General features: G+C 48.4%; 2 protein-coding genes across 3 annotated transcripts; one reads left to right on the top strand and one right to left on the bottom strand.

Annotated features, from left to right (window-relative positions):
- Positions 1-929: 929 nt before the first annotated feature.
- LOC114790040 (protein mono-ADP-ribosyltransferase PARP14-like) lies at positions 930-8,831 on the bottom strand. Of its 2 annotated transcripts, none has more exons than XM_028979671.1 (14): positions 8,684-8,831; positions 7,072-7,172; positions 5,367-6,875; positions 5,060-5,296; positions 4,683-4,907; positions 4,556-4,613; positions 4,330-4,473; positions 4,164-4,223; positions 3,869-4,045; positions 3,625-3,792; positions 2,706-3,335; positions 2,480-2,619; positions 2,198-2,378; positions 930-1,749 (listed from the first exon to the last, which is right to left on the bottom strand). In XM_028979671.1, exons 3-14 carry the CDS (start codon positions 6,843-6,845, stop codon positions 1,463-1,465), a joined length of 3,786 nt encoding a protein of 1,261 aa, XP_028835504.1. In that variant the 5' UTR covers positions 6,846-6,875; positions 7,072-7,172; positions 8,684-8,831; the 3' UTR covers positions 930-1,462. The 2 variants fall into 2 exon arrangements, with proteins under 2 accessions (XP_028835504.1, XP_028835494.1); XM_028979661.1 differs by lacking the exon at positions 8,684-8,831 and adding an exon at positions 7,251-7,492.
- Positions 8,438-15,635, top strand: LOC114788717 (uncharacterized). The gene is made up of 6 exons (XM_028977596.1): positions 8,438-8,661; positions 9,186-9,310; positions 9,378-10,784; positions 11,948-12,197; positions 13,276-13,379; positions 13,460-15,635. The coding sequence occupies exons 1-6, from the start codon at positions 8,499-8,501 to the stop codon at positions 14,987-14,989; spliced, it is 3,579 nt and encodes a 1,192-aa protein (XP_028833429.1). The 5' UTR covers positions 8,438-8,498; the 3' UTR covers positions 14,990-15,635.
- Positions 15,636-16,482: the final 847 nt, after the last annotated feature.

Here is a 16,482-nt window from a genome sequence, read left to right as displayed (position 1 = left end):
CACTGTCCGTTTCCCACTAGCGCGATATGTTGTGAAGGTTCTAAATACATGAGCTATGTCCCTATTATACCTCCATCCTCCTCCTCTCCTTCTCTTCCGGTCTCTGAGTGAGTGAAAGTGGAAGGAAATACATAACGTATATCAAATATACATTATATGCAAATACAACACACTAATAAATAAAGCCCTCATCCAGGCATTTATCAGCTCCTGTAAAATGAATATCATCAGAATAAAATATCTGCAGGGCTACATGTGTACAGCACTGAATCAGCAGCTGGCTGTAGACCAAAACAACGGACATGATGTTGCTTCACTCAGCATCCATGGCTCCATTGTCGAGGCTGTAAAGAACACCAGGTTCCTGGGACTTCACATCTGAGACAACCTCACCAGGACCACCAGCACCACCTCCATCAATAAGAAGGCACAGCAGCATCTTCACTTCCTGAGACGTCTGAAGCAGGCCCACCTCCATCTTCTCAGCTTCACCAGGGACCAGTAGAGAGTGACCTGAAAAGCTGCATCTCAACTCAAACAGATTGTAAAAACAGCTGGAATCATCATCGGGGGCTGCAGGAGATCCTCCAGAAGCCCTGCACCAGGTAGACCTCCTGCATTGTGCTGCACAACCCCTCACATGGACTATTTTCACTGCGTCCATCCAGCAGATGCCATCACAGCATCCAGAACAGACATTCCATCAGAGTTCCTACACGAACCTGGACTGTTACCTTTCCAGCAGTAAACTGCTGCACCACAGAACTTCATCTCCATCACCATCATCTAAACCGAACTGTCAGAATGTTTTATATGATATTCATATATTCATGTGCTGTAAATGCTGCCGCTCTGTATACCTCTACAGTACATTTCAGAACTGACAATAAAGTTTTTATTCAAACAGTCAAACAAAGCAAGACGCAATGGACCGAAACGAACTTTCACTTTTATTTCTTCAACATATGAGAATGAAAACTGAGCATTTATTCATAAGAGAAACAACAGGCATAAACCCAAAACCGGCTGCATAGAATCTAACTGCATTTCTCAACATTGAATATGAAAATGAGTCTTGAAGACGTTTTGCTGTGTTGGACTGGTCCCCTTTTGAATTCGAACCAGGTTTAGTGCTGGAAAGATGAAACCTGAGGCCCCGGCCTCTGTATAATGTAGGTGCACCTGAATCCAAAACCTTTCCAGTCCACTTCACACCCTTCTGCATCTCATCAAACCAACTCTCAAGGGGACCAGTCCAACCCTACAGGGACCAACAACCCTGTCTACTCAGGGGGAAGGGAGGAGGACCAACAAACAGCTACCATATCCCAGTCAGAACTGACAAAGCTCCTCGGACGAGAAGCAAAACGTCTTCAAGGAACTAAAGAAGTCCATTGTCCATTCCCTTCATTGGAGGCCTTTTTTTGGACAGATATATCTGCTGACCTGAGAACGTCCGTGCTCATTTGAACCAGATCAGGTAGTCGGGGTAGGCCTGGATGTCGTGGAAGACCACGTACATGTTGGGGTTCTGCTCGTTGTCCACGGCGCTGTCGAACGTCAGCTGAGGCTGCTGGGAAGAGATGGGAGGCAGAACCTTCATGTCGCTTTGACCCGCGGTGCAAACGCCAGTCAGAACCCGAGCAACAAACATGAGTTGGGTGCCGTCGTCCCCGGGCCGGGAGTACGTGGGATTGGCAGAGTAGCTGGCGTTCACGGCGAAGTACGTTCCCTCTCCGTACAGAGTAGCTGGACAAAGGGACACAAAGACAAGGATGTTACTGCTGAAGGTCCAGTCTGGAAGCTCACAACCGAACACCATGGTATCGGATTTACTAGTCTCCATTCGGACGCGATGGTAGTAAGTGGGATTTGAACCTGGGTCTTCTGGGTCATAGGCTACTACCACCCATCTACCATCCAGACGTTGGGATCAGTAGTGACAGGGACAGTCCCCCTGGAGACACTCGGGGTTTGAACCTGTGATTTTATGGTCCTCTGGTTCATAGGTGAGCGTTTTTACCCGCTAGATTACGATTATAACCGGCCCGTTGTGATGGACGTCCACCCCCCAAGTCAAGGTCTCCTGCTGCGTCTCTACTCTGTGGCCATCACTGTGTCCAACATCAGGTCTGAAACGTATTGCCCAGTAGCTCGACAACGTAGTAGGGTCAGAAAGAGTCGGGGACAACGCTACCATTCTGTCCCGCAAATCTCCGGTTGAAACCATTCTCCTGGATGCAGCGGCAGGCCTGTGCTGTGGTGCCGTGGTAGAGCGTCTTCTCCCCGGCCCCCACCGTGTCACTGTTCTTGTCCTCTAGCTGCCGCTTCTTAACTTCATACGCTCGTCGAAGGTGGACGTTCTGCACGCGCTCAATCTGCGAAGATATGCACATGTTGCAGCCATATTAATACGATTATTGTTGTCTGGCGTGAACTTGCAGAGGTCCTCAGAGTTTCAGCTTCAGCAGCAACAGACCTTCATCACCGTTTTGTCCTTAGCGGTCCGCTTGAAGTCGCCCTTGATCTTGCCGTACTCAGCAGTGGACTGGAGCAGGGCTATCAGCTGGAGGCTCTCACCACGTTCCAGCGCGTCCCAGTACAGCGGTAACGTGAAATCTGAAACCAGATGTACCGTCATCTACACGCAGCTGATGCATCTACATCTTAGCAGTTGAGGAGCTAGGTTGTTCTCTCTGACTTACCGGACAGGTTCTCCAATCGTTTAAGTTTGTACGGGCGAACTGAGCCCACTGCGCTTGCGGTCATCTTCTTCAGATCCACATTCCACCTGCGTCCCTGCCCGTCCATCACCTCGCTGCTGCTCCTGCCCTGCTCCAGCGTCTGATTGGCTTCCTTGGGGAACCTCTCCCAGTCCCCTCTGTCACCCAGCAGACACCACACCACATTTCCATAGAGGTCTCGCTGCTCAAACTCTCTCACCGCCCTGGCAAGGGCCACCTGCACCAGCTGGATGACTTCGTTCACGCCGTTCCTCAGCCCACTAACCACCATATCGCCGTTCTGCGATGGTTCCTCTATACGTATCCCAAGGTCCTGCATCCTGCTGGACAGCTGGGTCACTTCCGGCTCGTGGAGCTTGCTCATGGCCTCCTGGGTCATGGTGTAGGTGGTGCACTGTGTGGTGTAGGCCTGGTGCAGCTCGCCACAGGCGAGGGACACGTCGATGGCTGAGAGACCAATCAGCGTGAAGGTGACCGATTCCTCAGCAGAAGAAGCTGGCCGCAGGAGAGAGCTGAGGTCTGGTGTTATGGACGGTGGTTGGTCCTGGAGCCTCTGGCTCGATGATCTGCTCAGCCTGAGTGGAGTGGGCGCTAGAGAAGCAGACATATATATCATGGTGCTATTTGAAATGCATGTTATCTCAGAGAACTTGGTTGGTCTGACCAAAACCATCTAAACACAACGTTTAGGCTGATATCACCATTATCTAGAATACATCGTAATGCCTTAAAGTCCAAGGAATGGAAATTGATGGATTTGTTTCCAACACCAGTTCTTCTAAATGTCAGTGTTTGAGTTCAGGATCTTTGGTTTGCTATCTAGCTTCGGTTTGGACACCTTTCCTGGAGGACATCTAAAGACCAACGAAATCTGTCTTACTTGATCCCACCGTTGACTGCGCCTCCGCTTTAAACTGCTGGAACACGTTGATCTGGAACAGAACCAGCCGAACAGTCGTGACGTGCCGGACGGTCTGGCCGGAGGTGGCTGCTCTCACCCCGCCCAGAATGGCGTTGGCCACTACGCGAGGATCTACTCCGCCCTGACCTGCAGAGGCGCAGGGTGGTGGTTCGTATGGGACGACGGTGTCCTCGTTAGCGAGAGCGGCCGAGGCCGTACTGACCGGCGCAGATGGCGGGAATGGCCACCGACTGGTAGCGGTTGCGCTCGCAGAGCAGCACCACGTCCCGGGCCAGTCCCTGTATCACGCCGGCGTCCCTTTCGCCGCACACGTGCATGATGGCCCGGCACGGAAAGGAGCCGGACTGTGTCATGTGGACGGTCCCACGGGTCACTTGAGCTGCGGAAAGGACAACGGGTCCTCAGGAATCCTGATACGGTGGCGCTCTGAGCTACTCCGACGGTAATGAGTAAATGATGTCATTATCTGACAACGTAGGACATGTTCGAAAATTCACCTGATTCGAGGTTCTTCTGGACCTCCGATCCTGCCACAGTCAGGATGTCTTTGCATACGCCTATAGGGGTAGAGAATATGAAATAAATCATTTTATATTCAAATATATGCATATATGTATATACTGGTCTGGAGTCAGCGCTGATTGGTGAGCATTTTCACCCCACCAGTTGTAAAGTTGGTAAAATTCGTGCTGTTCACTACAGCATCGGTTGTCTCGTTGGTGATGTCTCCAAACACCAAAATAAGCTGGACTCCTCCCACGTGCAGGACAACGTCGTCCAGGTCGGTGGTCAGGGACCGGAAGACGGCTGCAGGGAGAAGCATGAAGAAGTCGGAGTTTAGAACACATGTACATGTAATATAAATATAAAAATACTGAACGCAACTTTCCTCGACCAGAACGGTCCAGTATCTGCGAGCTCAGGCAACTGGACACGCCCTGAAAAATCTGGAGAAATTCAACAGTAAGCCCGCCTGTCTGTAACCACGGGCCTACAGAGGCGAGGGACGCGTCCACCTCTTTAGAGTCCCCGTAGCTCGGCGGGACGACAACGCGAATGGTGGACAGGGAGCCCGTGGTCCCCGCGTGGCCGAACGCGCCGATCTCCTCGGCCAGGATGCGAGACGCCTCCCTGACGGGGGTCCGCAGGGCGATTCCGGGCCCCATGACAGCAAAGGCCACGGAGCTCCACGACTGGTGCACGCAGAGATCCAGGACTCGGGCCAGTCCGGCGCGTAACGCCTGAGCGTGCAAATGGAAGCCACAACACCACAATAACACATATATAACACATAAAAAATATTCACTTTACTGTCAAAACCTATTTATTCCTCATATTCAGACTTTCTCCAAAACCAGTCGGCTCTCTGGCCTGCCTCTGATGGATCTCAGACCTGTTCACCGCTGCCTCGGAGATCCCAGGGTAGACACTGTATGAAGAAGACCTTTCGACACCCCATGGCTACAGTACCGTCCACCTCAAGAACGTCTCCAGGATGGAGATCCCCTGCGCCGCCTTTGGAGCATTTGAAGTTTTGTTGGAACGGATCCCCTCCTTTGGCTGCCAGTGCTTTGCCGATTGCGGTGGAATGCAATTCGGTGTTCAGCATTGGAGACACCAGGACCTCCACCTATGCAAACATGACCCATTGGTTAAGACATTGATATTTCCTGGAGAATTCTGAATATATGATCACGTACCTTCTGATCTTCCAAGCCACCTAACACCACCTGCAGGTCTGGTTTATTCTGATGGATCTGCTGCTGTGCTGGGATGGGGCTAGATGATGTCGGAGTTGTGGAGCTCCTTCCAGTCTGCCTGCAGCAGCGGTCCTGCTGGTTAAGGTCCGGTGAAATCACGACGTTGTGGTTGTTTTCAAGGAGAGCAATTTTATCCTTTCCCTCATGCTGAAAGTACAGTGGAGACCCTGGACCTTCCACTTTCCACTTTGTGCATGTTAGACCTCCTATGGCCGTGTTGAGGGCCATCCGAAAGTCCTGCACCAGCTGACGAGGGCCGGAAAATTCCACGCGGGGCGAGGGACATTTTACTGCAGCCACTTTCAGACCACTGCAGTTCAGGGTCACCAACTGGAGTATTCTGGAGAAATGGTCCACCATGGCCGGAGACGGCAGCAAAACAAAATCACTCATCTCAGCCTGGTTAAACTGGTAGTCGAGCAAAAGTTGGTTCAGACTGTCCACTTCTTTTGAGAACCCAACCAAGCTCACCAGCGAGCTAGCATCTCCAGCTAGGAAGGTCATCTCCACTTTCGTTCCTCCACGGTTGGCCTGCTGAAGGGCATCATTTAGGGCTTTCCTCAACTTGTCCATTTCGGGAGATTCCACCTCAGCTCGATTAAGCATCACGGTCTTGGTTTTCAGGTCCCTCTCTAACGCAGCAGCAGCTTCATCCAGGGATTGAGGAGAGGTGCTGGACAGGGTCAGATCTGGACCTATATCCAGCATGACTGGGCAGCGCAGACTCTGCTGGAAGCGAACTTCATACGTGTGCACGTTTCCACTGGTTACCAGGAACTCTAAGATGGTTTCTTGCAGTTGGATTTTTTTCCGCCGGATGTTGCTCACCTTCTCCAGAAGTTTCTTGGAGGCCAAATGAACTTCTTTTTCCGGACCTTCCAGAATCAGAGTTTCGGTGCTGTCCCGAGAGACCTTGACATGAGGATACTCGAAACTCGCATCCTTCTCAAAATCCTCCTGGACCAGGGCGTACTGAGATTTTGAGACATCGCAGTCCTTACGAACGTGCATGTTCTGCCCCATTTGATCCACAGCGTCCAGAAGATTCATCACCTCATCCAGCTGTCCCACCACCACGGCAAAGCCCACCTCTACATTGTACAGGATCAAGTCCTCTGAGAACAGAGTGGGGTTTTGCTGCATGATCTTCAGCCTCTCGGGATCCACTTCAAAATGGCAGCAGTACTTCTGGTTCAGGGCACCAATCACGTGCTCCACCTGCATCACCCATTTCTCAAACGTCGGCCAGGAGCACCCTGGACCTCCTGCTGCCTGAAATGCTACAATTTTCTCTTGCTCTGGAAGAACTTGAAAAGAACTACAAAGACAGGAGAGCTGGACTTTCAGGTCATTTGTGGCTTTCGGACTGTCGTTCAGATAGTGAAGAAGGTAGGGCTCGAACTTGACAAATTCCTTCATGCGCTCCACATCTTTATCAGAGGACAACGCCTGATGAAAGACAAATAAATGCATGCGGGGTATAATAGAATATAGAATCTAGAATATGCATGTGCATGCTAGTGACTTCCTGTTATGAACGCAGGACCAGTCAGAACTGGTTCTGCCGGTCCTTCAGATACCTTCTTCAAATCCATTCACAAGGTGACTTTAAAACCTGCAAATCTGAGGAGAACCCGGAGCTGACCTGTTCGCCACGCTCCGTTGTGGCACGAGGAGATAGCGAGATGTGGAAGTTTTGGTTTTGGAGGAGAACTTCATGGTCTCTCAGCAGAACCCGTTCCTGGTCTGTACACATAGATGAAAGCAGGATGAAAGAGTGACGTTTGCCACATCCTTCTATTTAAAAAAGACGAGCGCTCTCACCTTCTTTCTGCAGAAATGAGATCTTGTAGCAGTTTTCTGCAACTTTCTCCACGTCGCTACACTCCCCGCCTCCAGACTTGCGTTTTATTTTGAAGTAGTTCTTGATCCTCTCCTTGTCTTTGTCAGAAAGGTCTTCTGCCTTGAAGAACACGCTGTGCTCCATGGTCCACGGCAAATCTCCTTTTTATGCTGGTTTGTGCAAAACGGACCAGCACATTTTCACTTTCGCTTTTAGGTTTATGTACGGCATGTGAGCACAGCACGGGCGGGGCTCCACAGCTGACGTACGTCAGAAATGTGGATTATCCACATACCTCGGTTATCCTGGTAATAAGGTGTGACAATGTGACTTGTCTTCCCAGTAGAAATGAGCTTATGGACATCTACGTAACCGTCACGATGGCTGGACATGACGAGGAAGAAGAACGCATACGCACGACGTCACGAAATGAGGGTTTAATACACTAGGCTGGTAGTAGCCTACTGGATAACACACCAGAAGACCCGGGTTCAAACCCCACTTACTACCATCGTGTCCCTGAGCAGGACACTTAACCCTGAGTGTCTCCAGGGGGGGACTGTCCCTGTAACTACTGACTGCAAGTCGCTCTGGATAAGGAAGTATTACAGAACGGGGCAGCTTTATACCATCATACACAGCTGATAACAATCAGGAGACCCTGGACCAACCCGAAACTCATGACAGAAACGTATTAATGGTTGCTGGATTCTCCCTCATCATTATTTTTGTAAATTGGTTCTATTTATAGTTTCTTGTTGTCGTGGTTTGAACTCATATTCATGAAAACCAAAATTCCCCCCAGAATAACAATTCTAATCAATTACACTCACAGTCATAACCCCGCCCCTTTCACGTGAACTCACGCGCCTTTATTGTCCTTTATTGAGTAAATCATCATCCATGTCAACGTTCCATTTGTCTGTAAGTGGGTTCGGGTTCGAATCCCACTTCCTACCATCGTGTCCCTGAGCAGGACACTTAACCCTGAGTGTCTTCAGGGGGGGACTGTCCCCGTAACTACTGACTGTAAGTCGCTCTGGATAAGGGCGTCTGATAAATGCTGTAAATGTAAATGTAAGTGGAATTGAACATTTTGAATTGCTCTTCTTTCATTGAACGTGGTTCTCAGCTCTTCAGGCACCTCTGGCATGGGCTGTTCCTGCTCCTGGCGAAGCCAGTCGCCCCAAAGTGAAAGTGTAAGATCAGACGGCTTCTCATGGTGGACCATGGAGCATCATGTGTTCTTCAGAGCCAAAGAGCTCACTGACTGGGAGAAGGAGAGGATCAGGAAGCACTTTCAGATAAAAAGGAAGTCCGGTGGTGGGGAGTGCGGGGATGTAGAGAACGTTTCTGGTGACGTCTACAAGATCAGTTTTCTGGAAAAAGCAGGTGAGAAAGATTTTTACCTTACCTTTTACCTTTACTTCTCAAACCTGCTGACCAGGTGTTCCACCTGGAGACGTTTTTAGTAAAGGATCCGTGAAGTCAGATTGTGACGGTGATCTGTGGATTTGCACACGTACCGTATTCCCAAGGGAATCCTCATCCCGGCAAAGGCATTAAACGCTGTTGTGACGGGAGAGCCAAGGCCACGCCCACAATGAAACCAGCCACTGTTCGGCGTGACTCGCCAGACAAGTTCCCTTCCATTATCAGCGCTGGCGTTGCCGTGGCACCATGGGATCCTGCAGGCGTGGCTCACTCCACTCCCAGTGAACTGACTCACCTGGAAAATATTCCACACGGCAGCAGAACGGTGTGTTAAAAACTACCAAAAGCGCCCTTATCCAAAGACAGGGACAGTCCCCCCTGGAGACAAGTGTCTCGGGGACACAATGGTGTTCGAACCTGGGTCATGTGGTTCACTCCTAGCGAAATGATTCACTTTTTTTTTTATTCTGTTTTTTCAAAAGCCCAACAACGGGTTCTGGGTGCTAAAGAACATGCCATCTCCCTCCACCACGAGGAGAAGATCCATCTCTCTGTCTCTCCATGCTTCACGTCCGCCAGCGGCCTGCAGGACGGTGACGGTCACCAGGTAAACTCAGTTTTAAAACTGTGGTCCACGGTACGAGGTTTTAAGTACGTTTTTTTACGTTGCTCAGGCGCTAAGAAAAGGGATGAAACTGGACCCGTTTCTTCTCCACTACCTGAAGGACAGTCCACAAGCAGATCATCAGCTGCAGTACCTGCTATCTCCTCTCGGCATCTCCATCCAGATTCATCCAGATGAAGAGGAAATTATAGTCAAATCAGGTCCGATGTGTCACAACCAGGAAGCACAGAAGGTCCAGCTGGATGATGTGTTGAAAAAGCTGAAGAACCAGTACAGAGTTTATTATGAACTGGATACTGACAGGCTGGAGATCATGCAAAAGAACTTGTTCCTGTTCTCAGAAGACCTGAGGTTGTACTACGTACAGGAGGGCTTTGCAGTGGTGGTGGGAGAAGAAGTTGAGGTGAACCGACTGCTCCAGCAGGTAGAGGAACTAGTAGAGATGCAGAAGGTCCATACAGAACAGAGTTTGTTAGAAGCATCACTGGAGCATTGTGGGATCTCAGAGGAACTGAGGATTGTGCTGATTGGTAAAACTGGAGATGGTAAAAGTAGTTCTGCCAACACGATACTCCAGAGAAGCACGTTCTCGGTGAGGACCTCACCCCACTCTGAAACAGGGAAGTGCACCGTGGAACGTGGATCCATCAAAGGCAGAAAAGTTGCGGTCGTTGATACTCCAGGATTCTTTGACACGCATTGTCCTGATGAGAAACTCAAGCCTGAGATCGTGAAATGCGTAGTGGAATGTTCTCCTGGACCCCACGCCTTCATCATTGTACTCAAGGTAGGGAGATACACCAAACATGAGAGAGAGACCGTGCAGCAATTCACAAAGTCATTTGGAGAAGAGGCCTTCAGATACGCTGTGGTCCTGTTCACCCATGGAGATCAGCTCAGTGCTGGGCAGAAGATTGAGGACTTTGTGGAGGAGAGTGAAGAACTGAATGAGCTGGTGCAGAAATGTGGAGGACGCTGCCACGTCGTAGATAACAAATGTAGGAACAGCAGCATGCAGGTAGAGCTGCTGCTGAACACCATAGAGGAGATGGCAAGAAGGAACGGAGGAGGCTGCTACACCAACGAGATGCTGCAGGCTGTGGAGAGGAAAATACAGGAGGAGCAGGAGAAGATTAGGATGGAGGGGAAAAAAAGACGCTTGCCTGAACTGGAAATCAGACAACAAGCTAAGAGAAGAGTTGAATGGATGATGGTGAGAAACAAATTTCTGGCTGGAACCACGGGCTTCCTGGTTGGTGCATTTCTGGCCTTCTCCCTCTTGAAGGCCGTACCAGCCTCACCAGCTATGAGCGTCCTGGCTGGGATTGGGGCCGCGGGCGGGGCGTTCGTGGGAGCCGACGTGGCTTTAGATCCAGATGCAAGCGCTGGTGAAGTAATAATACGAGCTGCTGAAGAGACCTTCACAACTGGTCAGAAAATTCTGAGGTTCAGGAGATGATTAAAAAAAAGTTATTAATGTGGCTGCATAATCATTCCATCACAGAAACAGCGACTAGGTGTCTGTAACAGTTCATTTTACTTTGAGTTTTTTGTGTGTTTATTCCATGCTAGCTCTAACATACCATGACCTTTTAAAATAAAAAACCAACAAAAAAAAAGTCATTTCCACCGCAATGTTCTTTTAAAACATCAGATAAATATATTTTATTAAAATCTCCATCGCAGCCATGGATGTTCTTCTGGACACAAAGAGGACCACAGTAATACATGTAGACGTCCCCACCAAGCCAACACGTTCATGTGGGGCCATATGGGTTGTATATGGCCTGGACTGGTGGCCCCATGTGGCAGTGGTGACCTAGCGGTTAAGGAAGCGGCCCCGTAATCGGAAGGTTGCGGGTTCGAATCCCGACCCACCAAGGTGCCACTGAGGTCCCATTGATGGAGGTACGGTCCCCACACGCTGCTCCCCGGGCGCCTGTCATGCAGAAGGCACATTTTGTTCTGTGGGTCAAGTGTGGGGGTGTCCACTGTAGGGCCTGTCAAAGCCCATTGAGATGTATGTGATTTTGAGCTTTATAAGAAATAAATGTTGTAGTTGTGTCACCGTGTACTGTGCTGCAGTGTCATCACAATGACACTCACTTGACTTTAACTCTCACTTCATGTGAGCGAGACCAGATGGGGAGCAAGAGTCGCCCCTGATTGACCCACCGCCATGATCAACACACATATCAGCCCCACCTTAATTTGAACCCACATGAGGAGCAGGATTTACCCTGATTTACCCACCTGTCATGTCGCACCACTTGAGCCAAATGGTTTGAGAAAAGGGTTCATTTCTCGAAGCTTCATGTGCACACGACCCCACCTACTGGCCAGGTGTGTAATTACAAGCATGTATGACCAAATAAATGTTCTACATAAATGATTCCATGCGTGTATAATAAAATACTGCGAGTGTATTATGTGTGAATATTTTCACAAAATGCTAGTATTATATGAAAGGGCAAGTCGTGTAACTTGGACAATGATGTACAGAACAGGGAATTTTTTTATTCATTTTTATTAAAAAATAACAATTTCTCAACTGTTTTTGGTTTTAAGAGATTCCTTTTTTTGACAACCTCTCCGGCCTTTGAAAACACCCTTTCACAGCACAGAAGAAAAACGAGATTATTCGAATTGGGGTCACGTGACAGAAGAGGGCGTTGTCCCCGAGGTTCCGCGTTGACTTGTCGCGCCATGGAGCACCCGGTGTTCTTCACAGCGAGGGACCTCACCGCCGGAGAGCAGGAGAAGGTGAAGAACTTCTTCACCATCAGAAGGAAGTCCGGCGGCGGCGAGTGTGGACTCCTGGAGAAGGTGGCGGAGCGCGTCTACAAGATCTCCTTCCGGAGAAAAGAAGGTGACAATTATTACAACCCGGCGTGAGACGAGAGCAATTAAATATTTACAGAACAGCGGAACATGATGGACTTTTCTGCCATCAGACAACTGAAGTCTAACTAGTTTTATAACCGGCACTGTCGCTCCACACTGCGCCTGCGCAGATGAGTGTTGCTCCACGGTAGGCGGAAACACGTGACCTCCACGGTAGGCGGAAACACGTGACCTCCACGGTAGGCGGAAACACGTGACCTCCACGGTAGGCGGAAACACGTGACCTCCACGGTAGGCGGAAACACGTGACCTCCACGGTAGGCGGAAACACGTGACTTCAAATTTGAACACAGTGGCGTCGCATAAATGTTATTTTTTTTGTTGTATCCCGTATTGCATTATATTGGAATAAAAGGTTTAAAAAATATAGGATGTACTTAAAATAGATACATCAAGAACAATCGACGTTGACAGCAAAAATTAAATTGCCTTTTTTACTGCTGATGTTACTGAGAAATAAAAGTGGTTCTAATTAACACTTTTTAGATCATATTTCTATAAAATGTATAGAAATATGATTGTTCCGACCTTGAATGCAGAAATGCTCCATTAAGAGCTTTCCAGCAGTGTAGAGTTCAAGTTTCGAAAAGAAATTAAAATTTTACAAATTTAATGAAATCAATTTACAAAATGTTTAAATATTAACCTGAATTATTAATTAAACTGAATCCAGCAACAGTCGCCCCTGATTTACCCACCGTCATGAAAAACACTTTTTGTCTTTTTTTGTAACTTTTTTTTTTTTTTTACTGTTAAGTTGTCTATCGGTTGTTTGTTTTGTACAATTTAAGGTTGATCTTCCTATGCGAAGCTGAAATATCTCTTGTTGATTATTTAATCAACCTTTTATAACATATTATAATGTCTCAATCTCCATCAATAAAGTTCACATTGCCTGGATTAACCACCTCCGCTTGTGTCTACAAGCTTGGTACAAAATACATCTGAGGACCTGGATTACCCGCCCGTGGCTGCTTGTGACTGGTCGTGCGTGGGTCCCTGTAACTTAAAGTTCTTCTTTTTCTCACCCCACCAAAAAAAAGATCAGGAGAAAGTTCTGGACATTAAAGAACATGAGATCCTGCTATTCAATGATGAGAAAATCCACGTCTCCGTGACTGGTGATGACCCCACAGCTGCTCAGTCGGTGAGTTATGGGGTTCTCTGATAAAAATGTTATATGTGTATTCCAAATCTGATGAAATGAAAGTTTCTGTTGTTCCCCAGGCTTCATCTGCTGGTGATGAGGTGTCACAAGCACTGAAGCTGGACTCTCACCTTCTTAACTACCTGCAGGACAGTCCACGGGCTGCAGAACATCTGAAACAGCTGCTCTCTCCTGCCAGAACCTCCTTCCAAATCTGTCATGAAGATGAGGTGGTTGTGGTGACATCACAACAGACGCGGCACGACCGGCAGGCATGGGACGCTCATTTGAATGATGTGCTTCAGACACTGAAGACCCACTACAAAGTGTACTATGAACTGGATACTGACAGGCTGGAGATCATGCAGCAAAAACTGTTCCTGTTCTCAGAAGACCTGAGGTTGTACTACGTACAGGAGGGCTTTGCAGTGGTGGTGGGAGAAGAAGTTGAGGTGAACCGACTGCTCCAGCAGGTAGAGGAACTAGTAGAGATGCAGAAGGTCCATACAGAACAGAGTTTGTTAGAAGCATCACTGGAGCATTGTGGGATCTCAGAGGAACTGAGGATTGTGCTGATTGGTAAAACTGGAGATGGTAAAAGTAGTTCTGCCAACACGATACTCCAGAGAAGCACGTTCTCGGTGAGGACCTCACCCCACTCTGAAACAGGGAAGTGCACCGTGGAACGTGGATCCATCAAAGGCAGAAAAGTTGTGGTCGTTGATACTCCAGGATTCTTTGACACGCATTGTCCTGATGAGAAACTCTATCCTGAGATCGTGAAATGCGTAGTGGAATGTTCTCCTGGACCCCACGCCTTCATCATTGTACTCAAGGTAGGGAGATACACCAAACATGAGAGAGAGACCGTGCAGCAATTCACAAAGTCATTTGGAGAAGAGGCCTTCAGATACGCTGTGGTCCTGTTCACCCATGGAGATCAGCTCAGTGCTGGGCAGAAGATTGAGGACTTTGTGGAGGAGAGTGAAGAACTCAATGATCTGGTGCAGAAATGTGAAGGATGCTGCCACGTTGTAGATAACAAGGACTGGAACCTCCCGCATGATGACTACAGGAACAACTTGGTTCAAGTGGAGCAGCTGCTGAACAACATAGAGGAGATGGTGAGAAGGAACGGAGGAGGCTGCTACACCAACGAGATGCTGCAGGCTGTGGAGAGAAAAATACAGGAGGACCAGGAGAAGGTAAGAATGGAAACAGCAGGAAGGTTGTCTGAGTATGAAGTCAGAGAAGAAGCCAAGCAAAGGGTTGAGTGGAAGTTGCTGAGTTACAAATTCCTCGCCGGAGCAACAGGGTTCCTTGTTGGTGGCTTTCTGGGGACGTGTGCTGCTGGTCGATTTGTCATGAGTGCAGCTGGAGGACTCTTAGGGGTCATGAAAAGTGGAGGTGGTGGAGGACTAGCCGCTTTTTTGGGGATAGGTGCTGCAGTGGTTGGTGCTGTGGCTGGGGCTGTGGGTGGAGCGATTTCAGCAGCAGACACAGCAGTAGATCCAGATTCCAGTGCTGGTGATGTAATACTCACAGCAGCCAGAAGTACCTTCAGGAAGGGTCAAGATGCATCTGAAAATGTTCTCTCCATCAAGAAATAAGTCTTCTGTTGTCTGAAGGTCAGTTTGGTCAAGCTTGGATATCTCCAGAAACTACATTTCCGTCCTTAGATAAACACCCTCTGATCTCTTACCAGTGAGGACACAAGCAGATAAATGAAGACTGTATCTTCTAGCATGGTGCTGAGGGTCATCTACTGTCCGCACATGATCCTGTATTTGATGTCACTTCTTGTCTGAAGAAGAATCTGAGAGTTGCGATCAGTTGCAGTTGACTGATGTGATTTCATGGTCTGGTGTCCTGTCCAGGCGTCGTTCCTGCCACGTGGGCGAAGATAGGCTCCAGCTACCCTGATTTGGATTAGTGGGATTAGAAGATGAATGGATGGACCAGTGGTCCCCACGGCACCTTCATGGCGGTTCCTCCTGCAAGTGTCTCAACAACAAGTGTTAATGGAGGGACAACTGCACTAAATGCCACTTATTGGTCACTCAACATTTGTAGAACCTCCAAATCATACGCGAGACTTCCTGAGAAGATGGAGGTGCTGCAGAAAGGTCTGCTATAAAGGAAACTGATCATCTGAAGGAGGCATCTAGGGAAATCTCACCACAGTGCATGTGTTGAAATTGTAAAATGTAATTGGATGGTTAAATCGTGTATTAAAGAGATGCGATGATGTGAAAACCTCTGGCTGATGTTTTATTAGTCCAACAAATCGCATGTAAAACTACTACAGTCACACAATCGTTTAGATTAGATTAGAATCATTAATTCTTCTGGTTAATTTGCTTGAGCCAGACGGAAGGATTGATTATGCTGGTGGTGAGAACCTGATGCCACCGACCAATCAGAAAATGAAGAAATGATCTGTGATTATTGGACCATCTCATGTTCTTCAGCGCAAGAGTGCTCAGTGAGCAGGAGGTCTGGAGGTCTGGAGGTGGGGAGTGTGTAGCCTTTACAAGGTCTCTAAATTCTGTTGAGTTTTCATGTTGAGCAGGAGGCTTCAAGTTCAAGCAACTTCTCATGATGTCCACGTGAAACCAGGGGTGGAGTTTGGTAGTGACGCTTAAGCAAAGCCTGAAAATGATTCAGTGTTCATCAAGGTGGTCTGGACACTGTCTGCGTGCATGAACATCTTTAGATGTTATCTTCTTCTCACGTTGCCTTTCTGTGTGCTACATATCTAGTGATCAACAACCTTCGGTTCCTCAGGTGGTGGAACAAGTGGTTGCTGGTAGCCTAGCGGGTAACACACTCGCCTATGAACCAGAAGACCCAGGTTCAAACCCCACTTACTACCATCGTGTCTCTGAGCAGGACACTTAACCCTGAGTGGATAAGGGTGTCTGGTGAACGCTGTAAATGTAAAATGTAAATGTGTGTAGTAGTTGGAGGGAAGGAGGACCTCTCGGATGAACAGATGTAAATAAATGTAATTGAAATGTCTTGTCATTCTCTGTAATGGATGACAGGCGTTCACCATGTAAACAGGAAGGTCGCTCGTTTCGGAGCGCAGAGCATTGAGCAG

Source organism: Denticeps clupeoides, chromosome 1 (genome assembly GCF_900700375.1).
Source record: "Denticeps clupeoides chromosome 1, fDenClu1.1, whole genome shotgun sequence".
NCBI classification, from domain to species: domain Eukaryota; kingdom Metazoa; phylum Chordata; class Actinopteri; order Clupeiformes; family Denticipitidae; genus Denticeps; species Denticeps clupeoides.
This window is presented reverse-complemented; position numbering and strand designations above follow the sequence as displayed.

Bases quoted from the DNA above. Each gene is read 5' to 3' on its own strand.
- LOC114790040 (XM_028979661.1), bottom strand. From the start codon at position 7,413: ATGGAGCACAGCGTGTTCTTCAAGGCAGAAGACCTTTCTGACAAAGAC. The intron at 4,474-4,555 runs GAAAGTTGCGTT...TTCTCCCTGCAG, and splicing joins ACTGGACCGTTCTGGTCGAG to CCGTCTTCCGGTCCCTGACC. The intron at 1,750-2,197 runs GTAGCGTTGTCC...CCCTTTGTCCAG, and splicing joins GAGATTTGCGGGACAGAATG to CTACTCTGTACGGAGAGGGA.
- LOC114788717 (XM_028977596.1), top strand. From the start codon at position 8,499: ATGGAGCATCATGTGTTCTTCAGAGCCAAAGAGCTCACTGACTGGGAG. The intron at 8,662-9,185 runs GTGAGAAAGATT...TTTTTTCAAAAG, and splicing joins CAGTTTTCTGGAAAAAGCAG to CCCAACAACGGGTTCTGGGT. The intron at 12,198-13,275 runs GTGACAATTATT...ACCAAAAAAAAG, and splicing joins CTCCTTCCGGAGAAAAGAAG to ATCAGGAGAAAGTTCTGGAC.